The sequence below is a fragment of the Corvus hawaiiensis genome, chromosome 3 (genome assembly GCF_020740725.1).
Source record: "Corvus hawaiiensis isolate bCorHaw1 chromosome 3, bCorHaw1.pri.cur, whole genome shotgun sequence".
Taxonomy (NCBI): Eukaryota; Metazoa; Chordata; class Aves; order Passeriformes; family Corvidae; genus Corvus; species Corvus hawaiiensis.
This window is the reverse complement of record NC_063215.1, coordinates 105,012,270-105,036,090: the sequence shown is the minus strand read 5'-3', so window position 1 is coordinate 105,036,090 and position 23,821 is coordinate 105,012,270. Positions and strand designations below refer to the sequence as shown.

General features: G+C 46.6%; 2 protein-coding genes across 8 annotated transcripts in view; one reads left to right on the top strand and one right to left on the bottom strand.

Annotated features, from left to right (window-relative positions):
- The window catches only part of TMEM63A (transmembrane protein 63A), a 31,613-nt gene extending 29,469 nt beyond the window's left edge, over positions 1–2,144 (bottom strand). Inside the window, exons 1-3 of the mRNA XM_048298202.1 lie at positions 2,035–2,144; positions 900–1,240; positions 14–210 (exon numbers count right to left, since the gene is read on the bottom strand). Coding sequence (XP_048154159.1) covers positions 14–199 — 186 coding nt within the window. The 5' untranslated portion in view covers positions 200–210; positions 900–1,240; positions 2,035–2,144. The remainder of the gene's footprint in view (positions 1–13; positions 211–899; positions 1,241–2,034) is intronic.
- A 3,185-nt stretch (positions 2,145–5,329) lies between these two features.
- Positions 5,330–21,695, top strand: LOC125324002 (left-right determination factor 2-like). 7 transcript variants are annotated; one of them, XM_048299461.1, is made up of 6 exons: positions 5,332–5,447; positions 15,428–15,715; positions 17,498–18,005; positions 18,903–19,140; positions 19,921–20,160; positions 20,461–21,695. In XM_048299461.1, exons 3-6 carry the CDS (start codon positions 17,741–17,743, stop codon positions 20,798–20,800), a joined length of 1,083 nt encoding a protein of 360 aa, XP_048155418.1. In that variant the 5' UTR covers positions 5,332–5,447; positions 15,428–15,715; positions 17,498–17,740; the 3' UTR covers positions 20,801–21,695. The 7 variants fall into 7 exon arrangements, with proteins under 7 accessions (XP_048155419.1, XP_048155418.1, XP_048155415.1 ...); XM_048299458.1 differs by adding an exon at positions 14,284–14,404 and having other exon boundaries at positions 15,428–18,005; XM_048299460.1 differs by lacking the exon at positions 5,332–5,447 and adding exons at positions 5,483–5,691; positions 14,284–14,404 and having other exon boundaries at positions 15,428–18,005.
- The last annotated feature ends 2,126 nt before the right edge of the window (positions 21,696–23,821 follow it).

Here is a 23,821-nt window from a genome sequence, read left to right as displayed (position 1 = left end):
AAACCAGGCTTACAAAAAAGAAGGTTACGTCAAGCAGCAGGACAGTTGGGATTCCACCAAAAGTTACTCCTTGGAGCACCGTGCTGCCCTGGGCAGTGCTGTAGCAGTAAGTCTCATTTGTTCTGTTGAAAGGTTCACTCCTATTCCCGAAGATGCCCAGATGAGACTGTCCAAAACCCAGAAAATAGAAAGGGTTCATTTTGGCTATCCCTTTAAAAGACAAAAAAGAAAAGAAAAGAAAAGGTGAAACCAACCTGTGAAAAGCCTGGTTGGTATTTGTGAGATATACTAATATTACAAGTATAAAAAGTGCAGGAAGATCCAACCAGAAAACTGCTTTGGAAAAGAAGGTGCCTCCTTTGACAATCTCTTCCTTTCACATGTGAAATATTTTGTAATAACTGGCAGGTTCAGCTACCAGCAGTGTCCAGACAAGAATTCCAGACATCCAACAAACTACATCCTCTACAGACATCTGAGCACAACAGCAGAAGACCCCTCTCCAAAAAACCTCCCTCTCATTTAATCTATGTCATCAAACTACTTATTCCAGCCTGGTCTGTGATTCTAGGAATCACACAGGGCATTACATATTCCAACAACAGTAGTTTGAAGATTTTGTTCCTAGTTGATGAGCATGTGCGAATGCACCAGCTTGTGAACTTTGTATTTAAATGTCAAAACCTTGAGATCATTAACAAATTCATCACTAATTCCACAGAAAAGAACTACTACACAAATACATATGCTCCTTTCTGTTCTTGGAATATTGTGTGATTTTCCTTTTTCAAAATAATTCAACAGAAAGGACAGCACAGTAACTACAGTACATTTCAAACAAGAAAGAACAAGGAGTATTTCTCAGAGAACAGCCATCTACCTAATTTTAGTCAACTGACCTGATCAGATAACGTGGTAACATACAAGAATGCACGAGATTTGGCTATTGATACAAAGTTCTTTTTATCAGTGCAGGCAATTGCTCTTTTATCTTGGGGCTTTCCACTTCAAACATTTCCTTTCTTGGATCTGATTAACTTGCTGATTCCCAAGAACTGCTTCATGCAGAACACACTTCTGACTGATAAATTCACAAAGAAACCATTTCCCAAATAAAAACTTAATCCTTCAAAAGCAAATATTGTAGGTCCTCATCAAACAGGTCCAGGGACACTACTTTTGGGATGTCGTGCCTCTAAGAAGAATGCACATGTCTCTGGCGACAGCACTGTTCTGGATGCTGAAAACAAAACAAAATAAAGAGTACAGATAACTACAAATTCTCCTTTTAAACAGCAGGAAAACAGCATGGAGAATACTCCTCCCAAAACAGCATTTGTTGAATGTTGGACCGTGTGACACAGGGAGGAAGAAATTTTGTCTCAGCTGATGTGTTTCATCACAGGGGAAAAAAAAAAAAAAAGAGAGAGAGAGAACGAAAAAACCCCCAACAACGCCCACAAAAGTTGTGCCGTGACTCTATCCTTGATTTCTAAGGACTGAAATTTAGTGCTGGCAGAAAAGAAAGTATTTTTGAAGAGCCTTCGGGTATCTCCAGCACAAGCCTGCACGCTAAACTCTAAGTAACACACTGGAGTTTATCTGTCACGGCTTCCAATTCTCGAAAGCTGTTCTTTTTAAACAAGCCAGCTGCCAGGAAGATAAAGGGCAGGGGAAGAGCTCCCACGGGTGGGGCTGCGCCGCAGGAACCCAGCGAGCGCAGGCACGGGCTCCAGTGTAGCGCTGGGAGCCCGGCTGCGCTCCCGGCTCCGGCAGGGACGTGGAGCCGCGGCGGGCGGGGCCGGCTTCCCCAGGAGCGCATTGGAAAGCGCCAGGCTCGCCTCTGGCGCAGGGAGCGGGTCCCTCCGCTCCAGAGCAGGGTGGGCTGGCTCAGCCCCCCGCGGGGAGGGGACGCTGCTCCCGGCGCTGCCCGCCCCGACGGAGCTGCGGGGGTCCCGCTGAGGAGGGGCCGCGCTCGTCTCGCCCGCTGCCCTCCCCGCGGCCCCGCACAGCGCCGCTGCCGCCCTCGCTTACCTGCGCTGGAGCGGGCTCTCCTATCCCTTCCCTTCCCTTCCCTTCCGTTCCCTTCTCCGCCTTTCCCTTCCCTGCCCTCCCGTCCCGTCACCTCACGGGCGCTCCCGGCCCCGGAGTTACCAGCACCCGCAACAAGTGCCGGGTCTGCGCATGCGTGCGCAGCCCGCGGTCAGCGCTCCCCCGCCCCCGGAGCGCGCTCCCCGCTTCCCGCGGCGGCGCGGCCCCACAGGCCGCTCCGGCCGGGACAGAGCCGCCCCCGCCGGGACAGAGCCGCCCCCGCCGGGACAGAGCCACCCCCGCCGGGACAGTGCCGCTCCCACCGGGACAGTGTCTCCCCCGTCGGGACAGTGTCTCCCCCATCGGGACAGTGCCCCTGCGGCCGGGACAGTGCCCCTGCGGCCGGGACAGTGCCCCTCCGGCCGGGACAGAGCCGCTCCGGCCGGGACAGAGCCACCCCCGCCGGGACAGAGCCCCTGCGGCCGGGACAGTGCCGCGCCCACCGGGACAGTGTCTCCCCCGTCGGGACAGTGCCGCTCCCACCGGGACAGTGCCCCTGCGGCCGGGACAGTGCCGCTCCTACCGGGACAGTGCCTCCCCCGTCGGGACAGTGCCCCTCCGGCCGGGACAGTGCCCCTCCGGCCGGGACAGTGCCGCTCCCACCGGGACAGTGCCGCTCCCACCGGGACAGGGCCGCCCCCGCGCCTCCCTCACGGAACGGACCCTCAAATAATCGAGGGAAAGCTGCTGTTGCTGTTCAGCCTAGAGAAGAAAAGGCTGCGGGGAGACCTGCTAGCGCCTACCAGTGCCTAAAACCAGAACCAAACAGAGCATTTTATAGCACAGAAAAAAAAAATCCTCGAGAAATGTGAGATATGATTTCCAGAGAGATTTCACAGCTCCAGGTCTGGTGAAGTGGGCAAGCACGCAGGTGGAAGTGGAGCAGGCCATACACTAAGATCACAGAATCATGGAATACGGTGGTTTGGAAGAGACCTTAAACATCATCCATTTCCAACCCCTCGCCATGGGCAGGGACACCTTTCACTAGAGCAGCTTGCTCAGAGCCCCATCCAACCTGGTCTTGAACACTTCCAGGGATGGGCCATCCACAGCTGCTCTGGGCAACCTGTGCCAGTGCCTCACCACCCTCGTAGTGAAGGATTTCTTCCTATTATCTAATCTAAACCTACCTTCTTTCATTTTGAATCCATTCCCCCTTGTTCTATCACTACATGCCCATGTAAAAGTCCCTCCTTTGCCTGTGTAAAAACTCCCTCTCCAGCTCTCCTGTAGCCCCCTTCAGGTACTGGAAGGTGTTTTAAGGTCTCCCAGGAGCTTTACTCCAGGCTGAACAATCCCAGTTCTCTCAGCCCATCTTTGTAAGAGAGGTGCTCCAGCCTTTTGAGCATCTTCATGGTCTCCTCTGGACTTACTCCAACGGGTCCACATCTTTCTTGTGCTGGGGGCCCAAGAGCCAGACTCAGCACTTCTGGTGGGGTCTCATGAGGACAGAGTTGAGGGGGAGAATCACTTTCATTGACCTGCTGGCCACACCTCTTTTGACAGGTAGCTCTGAAATAAATTAATAAATTAATGGTAGTAGCATGAATTTTCCATGAAATATGCATAGCCCCTTGTCTCCACACACCTATTCATACGCTGTAAATTGGGAAAAAACCCAAGGCCTAGGGAGTTTAAGTTAATGAGTCTATGATAGAGCTGGGATGAGACCCATTCCAAGACATCCTTTGCAGGGGTTGATTGCTTCCAGACAACAGGCCAGAAGCACTGTACAGCTGTTTCTGCCTCTTCTCTACCCTTTATTTTAGTGTTCCCTCAACAGCCATTTGATACCCAGCATTGCCAACCATCCTCATCCTCCCGTGTCTTCATCCTTTGCCCCTGACTGGCATGACTGCCCTCAATGAGCTGCAGGCATACGAGGAAGAAGAAGATTATGGTAATGATGAAAATGTAACTGTTCAGAGGGAACCATGGAGCACTTGCCTTCAAAGGTTTGCACCCCAACCTGCAGTCTCATGGGTGAAGCAGCAGTGATGTCTTAGAAGAGTAACTCACTCTAAAACCAACTAGAAATAATTAGGGCATTGCAAGGTTCAGTCTGATGTTACATTGATCAAAACCTCAATTATCTGTTGACTTTTATGTTTAAAAGGAATTAATGTCCCAGCTGCCAAGAAGCCACTATCTGCTCTGCTTGACAGTCCTGATCCTGCCTCTCCAACTTTAACTCCTTGTGTCCCTGTGTATTCAGTCTCCATGGATTATTTAGGGCCCTGCATGCATGGTTGCTGTCCTGCTCCCTGCCATTTTATTAACCCACCATTTTTTTGCTCTGCCAAATCTTTGTTTCACTTTTCAGGAATGCCTGCTCAGTGGAGATCAGTATCTGGCTGTATGTGTGCTATCTGCCTTCTTGCACTTCATCCCACAAGAAAAGTTCCAGGTTATCTACAGTCACTGAAAGACATTTCAAGACAGAATTTAATGATTTACCTAGCAGATGCACTGTAGGTAATCTGTAGTTTTAAATTGGCTGTAACAATTTTGCTAGTTAGAAAATGACATGAAAGTTCTCAGCTCAGTGTGGTTCAGATTAATTGCTGGAATAAAGAAATCCCACTGTTTTTGAAGGATGATAATGGTTTTACCTTTAAAGACACTCTCTCCTCTCTAGGGCCATGTTGGTGGGAAAGTTTTTTGGTGTGAGTGTAGTAGAGTTATTGTTCCATCCTGCCTTTTCTGGAACAGCTCTTCCTGTGGACAACTTATTTCAAAACAGGATTTCAGAGTGGAATAATTATAATCACTTTCTTTTAAATTAAATTTCACTGATGTAGGTGCAGCAGAGTAGATCTACCATGTAGGTGAAGCCTCGGTGTATGCTTGCAGCTCTCGCACTTCTAGGACCAAATTCTGTTTGGTTGGTTTTCTCACTGATTTCCTAAGCTGTTCATACTCTTGATTCTTGCCAGGTTTTCCAAAATTAAGAAGGCCTTGCTCTGGCTAGATTGTCTTGCTCTTTAGTGTAAAATGTGTGATATTCAGTGATCCCAACGTTGTAGTCTTGACATTCTTCAGTGTGATGACTTTTGCCTAGCTACAAAATAATTTTTCTCTTTCTTTCTCACAAGAATAACATCAAGCTTTTGTCATTTGTTTTTGTTCTTCCTCTGTCTAGACAGGCTCTTTAGCTAAGTGGTGTGATTTTGTTTATCTCTAATTTCAACAACAGAGTCACATTTCCCTCCTCCCTCCCTCTTGTAAATAGGGTTTTGTTTACCACTGTCTGTTCTTTTGGTGACAAAAGCCACATACTGTCATTAGTTCACAAACGTTTAATTATGTTGCCTAGAGCAGATGGAAAACCACCCTCAGGACCTAGGGAGCAGGTCAGTAGAATCTGAAATCCTTCCATCTTTCTTTTATTTTGCAGCCTCCATATCCACTTCAACAGCTCTTTAGCACCAGGTTGAACAAGTGTGCAGTGTATTTACACTTCCATGTGTGACTCTTCCCTTATTTTATTAAATGACCTTATGGCTGAAGAACTGCCTTGTCACTTTAGTTTGATTTATCACAGCAGGAAGGCCCTTGATGGGTGAACTCCCAACAGGACTTCAATAGTCCCTGGAGGTGAGTAGCAGGTGGCCTGATGCTTTGCCGTGCGTGGCTGCTCTCGCCGTGGTTTCTTCTCTCTGAAGAAACTCATCAGCCCAGCTTGCTGTTCCTTACTTATCTGCCTATTCAAATATACCTTAATGGATTTAATTCAGGCTTCCAGCCTGGCAGCCCTTTGCTATCTTCTAGTCTTTGCCTTCATCTGGCAATCTGTTTACAAGCCTCAGCAGACCACACGGCTCAGTGTGGGCATTACGGGGTTTTCCTTTGAAAGGTCTGAGCATTAATATGTTTATAATATAAACAAACAAATAGAAAAACCCAGACAGATAGACAGCTTTAAATGTCATAGTGCAAATCAGCAAGCAGCAAGTCTTGATTTAAACTGACAATTTACACTTCTTTTCTCTCTATTCTTTTTAATTGTTTTTGTCGTGCTGCTTTTCATTCACAGGTAATATGTTGATTTACAAGGTAGAAATAGCCTTGCATTAAAGTTGGAATGTATTTTGATTAATCGATAGAACTATTATATAAAATATCTAACCTAATATATCTAGCCATGGATGATAAAAATTTGCTTTTCTTTTACATTTTGTGTCAGATAGGAAATGGTGAATGGAGCATTGGTATTGATGCTTGAGCGTGATTCATTTTTCATGTCATCTCCATCAAGTTATACTTGGAATTTTATTAAAATACACAGGAAGCTGCAATCTAAAATAGCAATGCTGAAAAATACAGGAGGAAAAAGCAGGCTTATTGCAACATATTTTGCATAAACTTGATTTATGAAATGATGAATCCATGAGCTTCCTCATCACTCACCTCTGGGCAGGGTGAGGTTTTAAACCTTGTTTTTCTGGGATAGTAGCAGGTGTGGAAAACCTCCTCCTGATATATGGGATTGTTAGCTTTATTGTAGCATGTCACAATGCAACCGCTGTTGGTGTGACACACTTTGGTACAAAATGAGGGCAAGGTGGCAAGGTGGGTGACTTCATTGTTTCCTGAACGTACACATTATCTTAATGCTCATCTGTGCATTAACCCCAGGTGTATAGAAGCTGAAGGGACCTCATGCATAGGTGGCACGGCACTAGCCATAATTAAGGCAGCTCCCTGAGAGAGAGAGGGAGATGGAGAAACCATCTGTCACAATCTGGTTTGTCCCACTGAAGAGGAGAGCACCCGGCCACATGAGCTATTTATCAGGGACCAGGTGTACTTTTTACCTGTCTGAAATATCAAACCACTCAGAGCTTGTAAAGTTTTCACGTTCCCAGGCACAGCATACATTAGTTTTAGGGAAGAACTCCAGTGTCCTTGAGAGCCTCTGTGCTCCACAGGTGTCCTCACTGTACATAGTGACTCCTGTTTCAACAGTACTGAGGTGAGCCCTGGACAGAATTTAGCATCCTTGCCTTAGGTTCTGCTTTCCCTGGAGCACAAAGACGAGTGGTTGTTTGTGCAGGAGCCATAGAACACTCCAGGAGGTCTTGCAGTCTAAACCATTGGTGGGTCAATTCAGCTGGGTTTGCTGCAGTCTTGGATTGAAAGTAAATTTTTGTGAAGCAAGCTCTGAAATCCTGGGTTTGATCCAAATAGGTCAGAAGGGGAACACTAGTTTTTCCCTTTTTATTTTTTTCTTTCCAAACACTACTCTGTTTGACAGCTTTGAAGAAACTGCTCATTAAACTGGTTGGTTTGCTGTATCCACTCTCTATCTGCAGAGAGCCCAGTGAGATTCCCAGCTTTTAGACATAAGAAGTCTGTTCCAAGGCCTTGGTGACAACTCTTCCTGGTTCCCTGGCTTGATTTCCCTTAAAATATCATCATCAAGCATGCTACTTGATCATTTATAAATTTATAGATTAAATCGTTTTTTCAAGGACTTTTATAATGAATAGTCTTTTTTTTTTTTTCTGTTGGGCAAGAATTCCCCCTTCCCACTTCAGGATTTACAGATGAAAAAAATTCCATGTCCAAACTGTGAGGATTTCAAAGAGCTGGAAATGTCTGTGTTACAATTTCCACTGCAGCAGCGACTTGGCTCCTTTGCAGACAGAGCAGACGAGCAGAGGGGGCCCCTAATGAATGCAGGATGATCCTGGTGAGCCCAAGCAGGGGGTCAGGTGCCAGGGATGCAAGGGGCAAGTGGCTGGGGTGACTTGGTGTCAGGATGCAAACTGGCTTAAGCAGGAAGCTGTGAAGAGCTGTGGCCGTGGCAAACAGCCACGACCAAGGGCAGTGAGGCCTTTTCCAGCAAGGAAGGTGCTGAACCCGGGGGCCTGGCTTTAACAGAGCGTGAGTGGAAATGGTGGGGAGCAGCAGCATCCAAGCAGTTCCAAGTGCATGACAGCTGCTGGAGGCACACCACAGGCACGTGGATCCTTGCTGTGTGCTTTCTGGCACCTCCACTTCAGGGAAGCAGAGTTGCCTAAATCTGTCCATTCCTTAGTATGTAATTACATGTTGGACATATTGCCACCATACTTTCTGATTTTCCCATTCTTGTCTCTCCCTGTCCACTCTTTCCTTCCTCTATCTACGGTATTTTATTTCCTCCCCCCATTCATCCTTTGTCATATTTCCATTTCTTTGATTCTTTTACTTTCTTTTCTTTCTGCTTGATCTTTGTCCTTTCAAATGTATGCAAAGGATATAAAGGTATTTCCTCACATCTCTTCCAGCTGGACTTGGCATGTTTGACTTTGCCTCATGAGTGGGAGTGTGGCCTAATCTGTGTAAAAAGGGAAAGTAATGTAGTCACTGCAAGCTGAGCAGCTTGAACACACAGGTGATCGATGGATCACTGGAGAACTTCCTTCCCTGTAACAGATGGCAAGAGGGACATGGCTTGTTTTACTAACTTGATTACATACAGTAATTATTAGAGTCTATTGGTGATTAGAGTTTTGTTGATAGAAGCTGTGGTTGGCTGGTGCCTTTGAAAATCAGCTTATTTATTTTGGTGTCTAAATATGGACTTGAAAATTTTGGCCAAGGCAATTTGCTCAAGGTCATAATCCTCACTCAGGGACAGAACTGGGAAGAGAGCCCAGATGTTTTCAGCTCTCCTTTCCTACTGATATTATGTACTGTCTCAGTAAAGCAGATGTTTATAGTTAGATTCACTAAAGTAGATATTTATATATTCAGGTTATATATCAGATTATGATAGAGTGAGTTGTCAGAATTAACCTGGGAGAAGTTAAGAGCAGGTCCAGTAAAGTGGCCCAGTTTCTGGAATGAGATGAACTCCAGGATGGAAGAAAGGGTCAGTGTTACATGGGAATGCCTAGGCAAAATATTCCTGCCTTCACAGCATGGTGCACCTTTTCTTTTACACCCTGTCTGGGTCAGTTCCTGGGACTGTACAGCCACAGCTAAGAGAGCAGGTGCTGCATGCAGAACCCTGGCATGAGCAGACCTAAGGTTTAAGGCCAAATGTTCTGGGCAACAGCAAGCCAGGTTGATTGTAATTCCTTTACACTGTAGTTCCTGTGAAGATTAGAAGAGTTTCATACATCAATGTAAGATCTTGAACTTACTAATCAAATTATCATCGTGAGAGCATTTCTCAGAGGACATGAAATTGTTAAGGAATTGTTAAGGAGCCAGTTCCCATCCACTTAGGAAACAAGACAACTGTGTTCTGTTATTGCTGTGGTTTCTAGATCAGTTTCAAGGCAAGCCCAAGCAATAGTATATTTTCATGTCCTGTTATGAATCACAGCATTTTCTCATTCAGGACAGCAAGTGTTCAACAGTTTACCAGCCTGGGAACACAATGAAGGCCAGAGGTAAGCTTTCCTACCACAAGGGACTGAAAACAAATCAAACAGTGAAGCCTTCAAAGAGTTTTAAGAGCCCATTTTCTGGGTCTGCTTCACATGATGATTTTTAGATTCCTTCCATCAGATTTGCAGACACTGAACTTCCTTGCAAACATTGTTTTCATGTAGTCTGCCACCAAGGTGTTCCAACAGATCTGGTCAAAATGATCAAGTGTTTCAAATTAATTCTCAGGTTATCTATGTCTCTGCTCAAATTGTAGTAATTATTTCTAGTTTTGCTGTCACAGGGTAAAATACTCCTTGCTCTATTTTAGAGTCAAAGCAGAGAAAAGGGACTAAGCACCCAAGTTTTGCTCAATGGAAAATGGACTCTAAATTCCTTCTAGTACCTTTGAAAAATCTTCTCTACGTGTATGATTTGTCAAAAGACTCTGAATTCTGAACTGGCAGCTGCTGAAGCTAAGAGCCATGCTGCATAGATAAAATAAATTTTAGTCACCATGTCTTTAGTTATTCGGCCTGGAAGGCTGACAGATGCCAGCTTCAAATGCATGGCATTTCCTGCAGAGTCACATGTCAAAGTCAAATTTAAGGTTCAGAAATGCATTTGGTTGCTATGTGGAAATGATGGCCATTCCTGGATTAATGGTTTTGAATAAGCAAATGGTAAGGTAAGAAAAGGAGAAAAAAAACCCCAAGCAACTGAAGTTTGTGTTTCACGCTTCTTCAAGTGACTTGGCCAAGTGTGGCTAAATTCCCTTTTAAAATCAAGTGACCATGGTGCATCTCCCAGGGTGCTGCAGTATGAATGCTAAAAGGATTAAAACTAGTTAGGTCACAGAGCTTTATTTTTTGCTCTTTTAAGGGATATGTTATATCTGAGATCTTACACTCCTTCTTTACATAGATATGAGTACATGGCAGGAAATTATATAATTTAACCTGCCTCATGAAGTAAAATACTTTTTTCTGTTCTGTTTTGGAGCCAAATACACAAAAAATGGTGGTTTCTTCAGTTCTTTTCTGCTGAATACTTTTTAATTAAAGAGTAATAACATTAAAGAACGTTACAAATCAATACCACGATAATATAAATATGTAAATGAAAACAGCTTTGTTGTAGCTGCTTGAGTAGGAGCAGTCTATCCACACACCCTCCTTTCTGAACATTGCAGCACTATTTGAAAAGAAAATTAGGAGGCTATTTTGATATTTGTTGCTGTGCAATTCTCAAAGGTGTAACGAAGTACCCAATCCAGACAGAAGGGGAATAAATGAACAGGATAAATAATAAATCACCACTAATAGTAACCAGCTCACTAGATTTTAAAAATGAGTTAATGATTTTAAATTTTATTAACAGATCTAAAATCTTTTAAAATGCATTTCAAGAAAGCTGCAGGCCTTTAAGACCATTCTCCGAAGATGTGTGAGCACTCTGGAGACAAAGAAAAGCTTCCTGCAGAAAGTTCAGTGCAGTGTTTACAGCCAGGCAAGCCTGCCTCTTTCTGTTTAAAAAGAATGGACATTAAACATCAGAATGAGGGATTATAGTCTGATCCAGATCATAATTTCCAAGATGATTTTGTATCTCTTGAAACTCCTGCCTCTCCTGGAAGCCTCTCAGACATCTTGTCCCAGTATGAGCCCAGCTCACTCAGAGCTCAGACAGGCAGGCCCAGCGTTGTTGCTGGGCCCATTCAGAACTCTACCTCAGCATCCTTTTGCTCACAGCCCTGGCGTGCTGTTAACACCAAGGACAAAAGCCATGTGCAAGTAATTATTTTTGAAATCGAATACATCTGAGTTCCATGGTGTAAAACCCACTGACATGCAATAACCCCAAGGTCACTTCAGCAACAGATGTTACAGATGGAAAACAACCCTGTGAGTAGTTTAGCTCATTTTCCTGTTGTTGCAGGTATCTTTTTGCCGATCAGTAGGTTTGCTAAGGCACTGCCCAATTGTGAATATCTCAGTGAGAACTAGCAGAAGTCTTTGGGCAGCTGCTCTTCACTCCATCTGATATACCAGATTAGAGAAGTCTAAACTATTTATCAATTCTGTCCTGTCATCTCTGTGCTTGTTATCACTTAATTTTGCCTTCTACAATCTTGCATTGGGTTTTGTAATTTTCTGTGCAAGTAACAGCCCTTTTTTAGAGGTTTTTTGCTCTCCACTAACAAACTACTGTTTTGCACAACAGCTCATCATTTTTAGCATAAGAGGTTGCTTTTAGGTCCCATTCATCTTGGCCTTTCTTCCTTATTTTCAGCCTTTGGACAAAAAATATCTTCCAGCAAAGTTAGTAGTGAAAATTATTCAAGTTGCATTAACACATACTTCATAATCTTTCTGCCTTTACAGCTTCTTCTGGTAATAGAAATAAATTACAGCTGCTAGAAAACAGTGTTATTCTTTCTCTATTTGAGTTGGGGGAAAGTGATTCATTTTCTCTTTTTCTTAGCAAAAGAGGACAGTCTGTTCAGTGAAGCAAAAGTTATTAGAGCTAAAATTAACAGGAGGAAGTACAATCCATAATTAAGCCAGGTTACTCACTGCCACAGATGCAATATGAATACTATTCCAACTGTATTTGCATGACAGGAAAATGGGGACATCACTCAGTTTTTGGAATTCCAATTGCCACACAAACTTGTCACAGAATCAGTAAGGGCTATGGGACATTGAATTGTTTAGGTGAGAAATGACCTCTAAGATAACCAAGTCCAACCATTAACCCAGCCCTGCCATGTCCACCACTAAACCATGTCCCTGAGTGCCACATATTGGTCACACACTGAGCCCTCACAGTGACATTCGCTGGAGCACTTTGGTTACAGCCCAGCGTGGCAGCAGGGCAAGTCTCTCCTTGGCAAGGGCAGGGGCAGCCTGCACAGCCTCTCTGAGCCTCACCAGCCCTGCCTAGCCCAGAGCTGGGCATCACTTGCATCATTAAGGCAGGAGCAGCATACTTTTAAAAAAAGCTGATAAACTTCTAGAGTGAAAATACAGTTGCAAGGAAAAAGCAGCACTTTAACTAGGCCGATAAATGGGCTCTGATTAGAAATTAAGTGGTGCTCCCACAGAATTCAGCTATTTCTCGGTAATTAGGACATTCCTTAATGAAGTGGACTGTGGTGTAAAGCAAGCAATTTAGGGCTGTATGCTTATTTATCTGATTCAACTGCATTAGCTAAATGTCAATGTTTCTGCCAGCAGCCTATGCTGCAGCCATCAGAGTGGTGACGAGCCCTGCTTCCCCAGCTACAAAGAAGGAACAGACTGGGGCGATGGGGAGGAGACTGCTGAAGGCATAGAAAATGCTGTATTTAAACAGTTGTGTTTGCTTTTCTGTTAAAAAAAATATCTTGAAGATCTCCTTTCTGCCAGAACACAGGCACTTTGCAAACACTGCCAACACAAACCCTGCCAGCGGGCCAGCTGACATCAGCTGACCAAGGACATGAGGGGACTTTGGACATTTTATCCATTCCTCCTCAGACAGACAGCCTTTTGTCCTGGCCATCTGACCAAAACAAGTTCATGAGTAAAAGCAGAAGCTGCCTGTGGAAGACATGCTTATGTCAGTGCAATCTGAGATACACAGCAGCAGAAGTTACACAAACCCAGCTCAAGATCAAACCAGGTTTGCAGTATCTCTCTCAGATAAAATTTAGTTTAGTATACTGGATACACTGTGGGATAAATGCATAAGGAAACATTATCCCCACTGCTGCCTGGGGCTTCACCACCAGCATTTGTGAGAAGAACCCAATAGGATGTGATCTTTCAGGTATTTCCATTGGAGATGGCCAGTTTGGTCTGGCCTATACTGGTGATGAGGAAAAACAGTCTCACGTCCCTGCCTAGATAAAATGAGCTGGACAATTTCTGTACAGCTCAAGCAGGTGATTGATTGGACCACAAAAGTTGCTACTGAAACTGGCTCCTCAGCAGGAAGATAAATACTAAGGACTGAGGCTGTGGTTGCAGCATCTTCGGAATGAGATCTGTGCGCTCAGGTCAGAGCAACCACAATTCCTCTCAGACGTGGGATATGAAGTTCTCTTTCCCAGAGTTGTGTTAGTCAGAGCTCACAACACAGATCTAGAAGCTGGAAGCAGGGGAGGGAATGCATGGGAGGCAGGTAAGTCAGGTGATACCTGATTGAGCACAAAGCCTTTTGGCACAAAAATTAACATGGCCAAATTTTTGGAACAAATCACAACCAGCAGAAAGATCAACACACTGCTTTGAGTGGCTCTGCCTGTTTTCAGTCTAGCCCTGGGAGACACCCAGATGTCTTGTTTTATCAGGCCTCACCTTCTGGAAACTTTCTCATGCCAGATACTTGCAGAGCAATCTGAGGCCATGGGGGCAAACTCCAGTGAGCTGTACTGGCCCCACAGAAGCCCTGGGCACTTCTATTCTGTCTTTGTACACTGAGCAAGCTATGCATGCTCTCCTATGAAAGCTGAGAGAGGTGGGGCTGTTCAGCCTGGAGAAGCGAAGAGCTCCTGGGAGACCTTACGTCACCTTCCAGTATCTGAGGGGACTTACAAGGGAGCTGGAGAGGGACTTTTTACAAGGGCATGTAGTGACAGGAGAAGGGGGAATGGCTTCAAAGTGACAGAGAGAAGGTTTAGATTCCGTATTAGGAGGAATTTCTTTACTGCGAGGATGGTGAGGTGCTGGAACAGGTTGCCCAGAGAAGTTGTGGATGCCCCATACCTGGAAGTGTTCAAGACCAGGTTGAACAGGGCTTTGAGCAGGGTTTGGTGAGCTCCATGCTCTCTGTCTACAGCTGTGACTCAGGGCCAGTCCCTGCGGAGGAATAGAGGCCCCAGCACCAGCACAGGCCATGACAGCCAAGAAAGAAGCTAAAGATTCCTCCAGGAAATAACCTGAAGAAATCCCACTTAAAGGTGTGTGGCCTGGGTTTGCTGGTGGGAATATTCAGTTTGAAGCACTGTTGGGTGGCTGGTGGGTGCATGGGTGAGGCAGTGAGAGGGGCATGCCTTCATGCATAGCCCACATTTTACATCCAATTTTGAAGCCTCTGACCCAGCTCTTCACATGACCAGCCTCTTCCTCAGTGTTTTGTTAGCTGTGTAAAACTTGGTGTGCTTGAGGCTGAAAAAGAATATGAAAGAGAACTTGTACCTGTATTCTTTTTGACCTGGCATGTTTATACCTGCTTCTTAACCACTCCTGTTTTTACTTCTACACTCCTAGATTCAGAAGGCCCTGACTTCAGGGAAAAACAGACCAAAATCTACATAGAGTTGTGCTCCCATCTCCATAGGACAAACATGTTGCACAAACATGGGCACTTCTTGGAACACACAGAAATTGTTGCCTTTCACATCACTCAAGCAAGGGCTGTTTGAATATGGGCCCAGCTGTAATACAAGAGTTATGTCCATGGCAATTGAAATCTTGAAAAGCTAAATATTCAGACCCTCAATATTGCAAATACATTTCAAACATTCTTGTTTCCCAGGATAATAGCTACATAATTAGGGTAAGCCTTTCACACTTTCTCTTTGATCCCGCTGGATTTATCTACCAAAAATCATTGCACGGATGTGCCCAGCAAATGTCCTACAGAACTGCTTGTAACAAAATTAAAAGCTTAAATAGAGAGATTTTCTCTCCACTAAGTACTGGCTTTTATTAAAACTGGGAGTTGCTCATACTCCGTTCCTTGCAGCCTCTTTGAATCCTCTGTTTGATGTTTCAAAAGTGCCATGCAGGTTCTAATACACATTACACAGAAAGAGCTATTATAAAATTCCCGACTTTTTCTTGTTTGCACGACAAAGGGGGAATGGCAAATCCTCCAATTGGACCAGATAATCAGTCTCCTGTGAAAAGCCTGCAATACACATCCTCTGTTTTCTTCTTAGCTGAGCTTCAACTGTGTTTGGTCAATAATTTTATTTCAGGTGTGAAGGCCATAAATCACCTTCCAATACACATTGGACAGTGGAGAGTCCTGGTGGATTTGGCATCAGCCACAGGAGAAATCACATCCGGATACAGGAAAGCTGGGTGCTGCTGCAGAAATCAGGCATTTTCATTTCACATTGTCATGGTCTATTGAAGAACACTCACTGCAGAGTAGGACCACTCTCTGGAGCAAAGACTAATTGGATGGATAAATAACTACGGGATTATGTCTTCTGATATAAGAGAGAGACCATTACAAATCCATGGACTGCAGTTTTATCCAGGTGATCATATAAACACAGCAAATTCCCTGCTGGAACTGAGCTGGCCAACACTTAGAGAGCCCATCTGCAGAAAACTTTGTCAGACACCTGAACATTGCTCAGGTGCAGTTTCCAAGCCTCTGACACACTCATTGTATAACCAGTTCTTTTGCCCCAGTCCCTGGGAATCAGTAATGTGCCATTTGGTTGGGGAGACAGTCCTGAGGGAAGAGCTGGGTGTATGAAGCTTTCATAAATGGCTGAGGGGTCAAAAAGATTTCAGGAAAAAACCTTCTCTCTTATTCACAAGAGCAAGAGTGTTTGACATGAGCAGAGGTTGAAGCAGTGAAGTGAATATTTTTTACTGCTGTTTGTGTCTTGGGAATGGGTGTATTTTGAATTGATATACAAATGCATGTCTAAAACTCATCTCCAGAGAAAGATGCTACACAAAGTGCAGGATTAAAGAATGTACTGCCTTGGGCCATGCACAAGGTGTTGCTTTGTAGTCTGTTCCATTTTCATCTTAAAACTCAGTTTAGCTAAATAAAATGCCCTTTTAACATCTGACAGCGGCTTTATTATGTTTAAGGAGACAAGTTTCTTAAGAGGTTGTAAAGACAAAGTGAGCAGTAACAGAAGTGTTGAGTGGGACTCTTTCAGACGCCTTTATTGCCTTCCCCTGAGTACAAACCAGGCTGCCTCCCTCAGCTGACACTGGTTTCAACGAGGGATGAGCCACAACGGAGTGATTTTGTACAAGTTCATTACATGGCATCCTCCAGCCAGACGGTCCTCAGGGCACACCATTCAGCCTGGGCACTGGATGAAGCTGGACCAATTTCAAATCATTTACAGAGACATATAAAATCCAAAGGGCCTTTGATGCTGAAGACATTTGTATGTAGGCTCAGGTATGTGGCTGCTGGAGAGGATGAGAATCTGCCCCAAGTGCTGTGCTCCTTCATGCTTTTATCAATCACATTTTATGTCTTCAATTCTCCTGGGATTGGTGCCAGAAATAGATTTCCGCATCTTGTGCCAGCAAAGGCCAGGGAAGAAAAGGGTGTAAGTTTCGAGTTTAAATGTTACAAGGTAAACATCCAGCCTTCCCCACCCCAGCCTTCAGGTCAGCTTCACTCTCCAGAGCCAGCACCCTATCGTGGCTGTTAATAGCATTCAAAATACTGCTACTCTTCATCCATGTTGGGAAAGAGTGCAGTGGTTTCCCATGTTCACTGAGAAGTGATCTGCCTTTACATAAAGCCTTCTTCTTTTAAGCATTATTATTTTGAAACCCACAGGAATCCATAAAGAGGGATGGGACATTTTTCTAAAATGTCACACCCGTACATCTTCCACCTTCTATGATTCAGAAGCAGCATAAAAGGCCATAAATCATTCAACTGCTGTGATTCACTGCCCTGATTCATACACTTGATACAAATACTCAGAGATCAAAGTGGAACCTAACACCCCCCACCAAAGATTTAAATGATTTTTCAGTGCTTGCCATAAAGATGGACTTCCAGCTAAAGCTAAAGCTTCTCCTGATTGATATTGGCTGTTTTAGGTACAAGTTCTCTGCAGTAAAGATTGATGCATCCTTTAAGAATCATATGGCATAGTACATTAAGCAATGTATTCTGCAGGTGTGCCACCTCCCTAGCGAGGCTGAACAGGGAACACTGATTGCTCAGGGGGCTTCTGGGCAAATATTTACAGGGAATTAAAAAACAATGGAAATTTCTTCCCCATGGAGGAATCTGAGAGCCCCTAAACCTTCTTGTATTAACTTTGCAGTGGATGAAGGTGTTAAACTGGCATGTGTCTACCAACAGGGGAGTGATCCTTTTAAGTCCTTTGCTTCGTCCCCACTTGTGAAATTTGTTGTGCCAGTGGGACGAGGCTGGCTATAAAACCCCGGCACTGGGGACCTCCATCCAGCTCGGGCAGCCTGCCAGCACATCTCTGCCGAGAGCAGCCCCAGGGAGATCCCCCCCTTCATCTCTGCCGGGCAGGGAACTGCTTCGCTGACAGAGGAGGATGGACCTGAGGTGTGCCGGGATGCTCTTCATGCTCTGCCTCGTCCTCACGGTCCAAGGCTTTACCCAGGAAGGGTTCAAGGAGGTGGTGCTGAAGCAGCTGGGGCTGTCTGAGGTCCCTAAACTTCATAAGAGAGACTTGGTGGATCTGGTTATCCCAGAGCACGTCAAGAACAAGTACATGTCCATGCTGAAGCGCCAGAGGGTGAAGCGCCGAGCTCTGCCGAGCCTGGCTGGCATCCTCAGGGCGATCCCGGGACACACAGGTAACGTTTCTTCTGCTGGGAGCATCCCAAGCATCCTGCTGCCGCCAGGGAAATCTGCCAGGACTCTGCTGGCCGGCCGCAGGATGGGCAAAGGCAAACCCCCGGGGGGAAGGGGGAATGAGGGTCGGGTTTGGCTCCAAAGCTCAGCTGGGCAGAAGAGGTGCATGCAACAGCATCTTAAAGATTAACAAGCACTCTTCGCACCTGGAGAGGGGGTCCCGCAGTCCTTCCGAAGGGCAGGATGCTGCTGGAGCTTGATAGAAGCCTGGAAGGAGTCTGGGCAGGTGGGGGGGGGGGGCGGGGGGGGGCGGGTTGGGGGGAAGGGCAGACCATACAGGTTTTGGGTCAAATCTACAGCAAGTCCTCTAATAGGAATCACACCCGTTGGACGATGTTCCACTCTCTCTCATCTCTTTTTTGTTTAGATTTTTATTTTAACAGGAAAAATTATCAAGGAGGAAAATAGCCACACAGACACAATGGTGGCTGTACAAGGGCGCTTAGAGCTTATTTTGCTTTCAAAGGACATACACAGGACCCTTGCCAGAAAATGAAAATACTTTTCCATTCCAAGTGGTGCTGTTGCTTGCTTTCATGCCCAGCACTGACAAAGAGATGCACACCTTTTCAGGTCTGCTCAGTTTGGGGTCATATTGTGTCGGAGATCTCATTCTTCTAGGTTGCAGAGACTCAGACATAGGAGAAGAATTAGAGCATTTGCAAGACACTGATTCAAGTATGCATTAGAAAAGATGTGTTTGGTGGCTGTCTCTGCCACTAGGGCTCGACTGGGAGCATGGAAGGAGAGTGTTGTGATGATAATTGTGCACAAAATGTGGGGGCTTTGCTCAGCAGGATGGCAGTGACAGGCCATCTTTTCTGTCCCCAACTGCACAGGTATGACAGGAGAAGTCCTCTACTCCGACACAATCACGCGCCAGAAGCTGATGTTTGACATGGAGGGCAGAATACCTAAAAACAGCGAAGTCACAATGGCTGAACTGAAACTCTTCCAAAAGCCTCTGGACAGAGCAAACCTGCCTGCCAAGCAGTCTCACAGGCCCATCTCCAACGCCAGAGTCAGCGTGTACTGGGTGCACGATGGTACCAACAGGACCTCCCTGATAGATTCCAGGTAAGAAAGGGGCCTCTGCTGGAGGCAGGACTCTAGTTACAGAGTTTGGATCCTCTGAGGTGCATTTGGGTATCGTGGTTGTGCCTCAGCTCAGTCTGATGGGGTTGCATCTGTGCAACCAGGTTGTATGGCCTCTAAACCCAGAATGAGCTTGTTAGAGCAGATATTATGCTAAAGTGGCAATATATGATAATTCTTTGAAATAATGTATGAAATGATGCCATGTACTGCTACATCTTCCCCTCTAAAATCCCCCACCTGGTTCAATTCTCTGTCACTAACTCAAGTGGGTTACCGGCTGCTGGTATTCTTTCCACTGGCCATTTCATTATATGGTTTAAATAAGTAAATTTTGCAAAAGGCATCTGATTCTGTAGCCATGAGCTCTGTGGAATTTTCACAACCCTTAAAGGCAGAATGAGACATGAAACCCATTTCCTGGGTGGGTAGAAACTTATGGCCCTACTGCAGCTCAGACAGGAGCAGGTGGGAGCTCAGGCTGTTCACCAGGCTGTTGTCATCAATACTGAGGCTGCACATGATCCTGCACCACCTAATTTTTTGTATGAGCTTGTAGAGAGGGTTTTTTCCGGCCCTTCAGTGTCTGCTTCTCTCTGAGGTGGCAGTTAACTGCTGTGGGTGCTTGCCCAGAGCAAAAATGATCATGTAATCAAGGCATGTGACAATCTACAGGAAGTAAAATATTCTGCTGCAATAACAGAGCTGCGAGCCCGGGATTTATCTGATGGGCTTTTCTGATGCCAAGCCCTTGTCACACAGGCTGGTTCCTATATATGAGTCGGGCTGGAAGAGCTTTGATGTGACCCAGGCCGTGCATTACTGGCTGCGAAACAAGAGGCGGGAGCCGATGTTCCTGGAGGTGTGGATCGAAGGGGAAAGGGTGGGCAGCTACGCCTCGGAAATGGCCAAAGCCGTGCGCTTCACCTCACAGGACCCCAAGGATAAAGCCCTAGGCAAGCCTGAGCTGGTGCTTTACACCCTCTACTTGGATGACTATGGGTATGTATGAAGCCTAAATCTGTATTGACTCTGGTGTAATTTTGCCCCTGAATTATTGGGGGAGGGGAAACTCTTACCCTCACAAGTGTTTACCAGCTGTGAATGGAGGAGTTAGAAAACTGCTGCTTAGTCACACCTCTTGTCTTCCCGTATCTGTTGTCTGAATGCTCAAACAAACCCTGAGCACGGCCCAGATTTCACATCTCAGAGCCCACCTGTGCTATTAGCAGCAGGGATTATTTCTCCCGCTTCCCAGTTTCCAGTTACAGCACCCATTCCTGTTTCTCCCTTGGCGTCCAGGAGCCCTGGGGACTGCAGGGAGGAGGCGCTGATGGGGAAATCCACCTGCTGCCGGCAGAAACATTACATCAGCTTCCGCGAGCTGTCCTGGGCGCAGCACTGGATCCTGGAGCCGGCGGGGTTCCAGGCGTACCGCTGCTCCGGGAGCTGCCTGCAGCCGCCCCGCGCCCTGCGCCGCCTCGGCTCCGGGCAGCGCTCCTGCGCCGCGGCCGGGAGCTCCGCGCTGCCCGTCATCTACCTCGTCAAGAGGGGCAACAGCACCGAGATTGAGGCGGCCGAGTTCCCCAACATGATCGTGGAGAGATGCAGCTGTGTCACGGACGGCGTGGCGCTGGTGTGACAAATGGGCGGCCTGGGGGGTCACCCACTCCCCGCAGCCCTGCCAAGAGCCACCCCGGCACCCGGCCCCCATCCCCGCGGCCAGTGGTGAAGGCCCTGGGGGGTTCCTGCCTGCAAGGGTCAGCAGCAGCTGGGGCTGGGGCTCCCCTGCGCCCTGCTGCCCTGCAGAGAGGGTGCACTTAGAGGCACTGTCCGTGTAGATGGGCTCAGAGGGGCGAGCATTTCACATATGTGAGGGGTACCTAAGGAGCCTAGTGCTTCTCGGGGCTCCCTCCATGACAGCTAAATTTCACTGAATTTATTTCAGTCGCCACCCTGGAGTATTGCAAACAGCTCCAGGCAAAAGAAGAGCGCCCATCACCAGGTGAAGAACAAATGCATGGGCTCAGCTGTTCATTCCTAGGCTGCTGGGTTTGGTCCTTGTCTATCCAAGCCACGTTTATGGTGAGCTGGAGAGCAGAAGCACTTGTATATGTATATAATACATGTATATAACACACACACACGTGTATACATGTACAGAGTATATGAATATATGTGTGTATTGTCTACATACTGGATGCATACATATTGACTATATACACATATGTATGTACATAAAATATTGCCTAGAGCTCAAAGGAACAGATGTATTGAATGCACATATACATATCTGCATGTACATATAACATTATCTGAAATTCAAAGGATTATATTTTTGGCCCCACAGGCTTAACACAGTTTTAGGCAGGATTTAGAGTCCTGGAATCAACGGGAACATTAGGACTTAGTTTTGCTTGCATGAATAATAATTTGTTTTTCTGATTCTGTATTACAGTTATTTCAGTTTTGGGATATTTTTGAAGTTGTGTGTGCTGTCAAAATCAAGGAAACAATAAAATACAAGTGTTAAAGTAGCTGTGTGTTCGCTTATATTTATTCTTAGATCTAAAAGTGGAGGGGAAAAGATCTGTCCTACTTCTGAGAGTATCCAATGCCCAGCTCCTATAAACATACACACAGTAGAAGCTCTTCCCACCTACCTGTGTGATCCCACCTGCTCCTGGTGAAGCTTATCTGCTCCCCCAGGGCCAGGGACTGGGCTGAATCAGCAGGCAGAGCAGAGCCTAAACTGCCAGCGCCTCATCCTGAGCTTAAGACAACACTGCCGAGTTTAAGACAACACTTTCTTAAGCAGAAAACCTAGAATCTTATCTGCCAGCAGGAGGTGATGCTCTCCTCGTGAGCTGCAGCGGTGACAGAACAGGGGTCAGCTGCAGCTGTAGTGCAGAAAGGGAGGAGCTGCCCCCCCACCCCCTTCGTCCCCTGGTGAAGCGTTTTAACCCTGACCCTTCCTGTTGGACATCTGACCAACACATCCCCTGGAGAAACGCCATGATAATGTGGTTTAATCCCTTTGCGAACTGTTCTGACCTGCTGGCCGGGATGTCACCCATGCTGATGATTTCCACCTTCATGTCAGACTCCTCGCCTTGGTTCGTGAGCCACCGAGATAGCAGCGGCTCTGGGGATGAAATGTTTGCTGCTGACCATCTCTGTTGGGTGGTGGCATGTGGTCCCTGAGGCTCTGGTTGAAGCTGCTGCTGGTGCAAGGACTCTGGAATGTGTTCGTCTGGCTAGACAGGGTGACCATGGACCGAGGAAAAGAGGGACCTGTTGACTCTGCAGTGTCATCCATCAGGAAAATGTGAGTGTTCCTGCTGCCCTAAAGGACCCCAAGTCTGAGGTCACCCAGGCATCTCTGCCATCACCTCGTGGGTAGGCTGGCACCTCTCACTTGTGTAAACACCTGTGGCAAAAGAGCTTTAAGGGGAGAAAAAAACCGCAAAAGCACAGACTCACCATTCACCAGCACTGGGCTACAGCACCATGGGTGGCTGGAATCAGAGTTGGATGAGCCGGAATGACCTCTGGCCATTTCCTTCTCATGACTACCTAGCATCTATCTTAATGGCATTGGAATCCGGCCCCAGATCCTTTGCCAGGGCATAGCCTGAAGGCCAGGAGCTCAGTTATCACCACGAAGAACAAAGCCGATGGTTTAGCCACACACTGTGCCTGGAGAAGAAAGTGTTTGAGCTGGTTGCTGCCTGAGAACGAAGAGCATTAACCCTGGCTTTACTCCAGCCTCCAGCACTTGCACTTCAGACGCTATTCATTCTCCATCCGAGGAGAAATTCCATGCAGTGCTATTGGGGCAGGCTGCTGCTGGAAATGGGGAGCAGAGCATCACAGGGGCCGCGCGGTGGACGAGGCTCCTCCCCTCCGCCAGGATCCTGTGCTGTGTCCGGCGCCCCTTGCCCTGCGTCTGGCTGCCTTTGCTCGGGTGTCCTGCGGACACGAGGTACACAGAAGCGAGCGGTGAGTCTGTGTCTGTGACACCTGGAGGGTGGGGAGGGAGAGGCGGTGGCCAAGGACACCTGGTGTTACTGTGGGGAGAACTGCGGGTATTGCAGGGCAGGGACAGGGCGCAGATTTGTGAGCTATACCTGCCCTGCTGTCGGCATGGACACTAGGGGGTATGGACACTATTGCTAGGGGAGCTGCACAGATGTCACAGCATCTCTGCTGGGGCTGGTTTTGAGCTCACATTTGGATTGGAGCTCCCCACTTTTGGGGAGACAGGACACTACTCCTCTAAACTCCAGCTGGCTTTGCAATGAAAACGTTGCAGACTTGGAGGCTGGGCTGATGTGGAGAAGGCTCCAGAGACTTCCACACTGCAAACTCCTGGGCAGAAGGCTGTGGATGAAATACTGCCACACCCGGGGCTTTTTCAGACATCAGCCCGTGCTACAGAAAATTATCTCCCAGCCTGTCATCTTCAATCCAGTCTGCATTCGCTGTGACACCTTCTGTGTGCTACTTGCATGGGTACAACTTGTAATGCACACAAAGCCTGCCAAGCTGTCATGTTCTCCTTTACATCTGAGCAGCACCACGGTCTCTGAGGAAAGGCAGAACATCTCCCATACCTGGCAGCAGCGTGGTTCAGCACTGTCATTGATGCTGTGCTGTAATG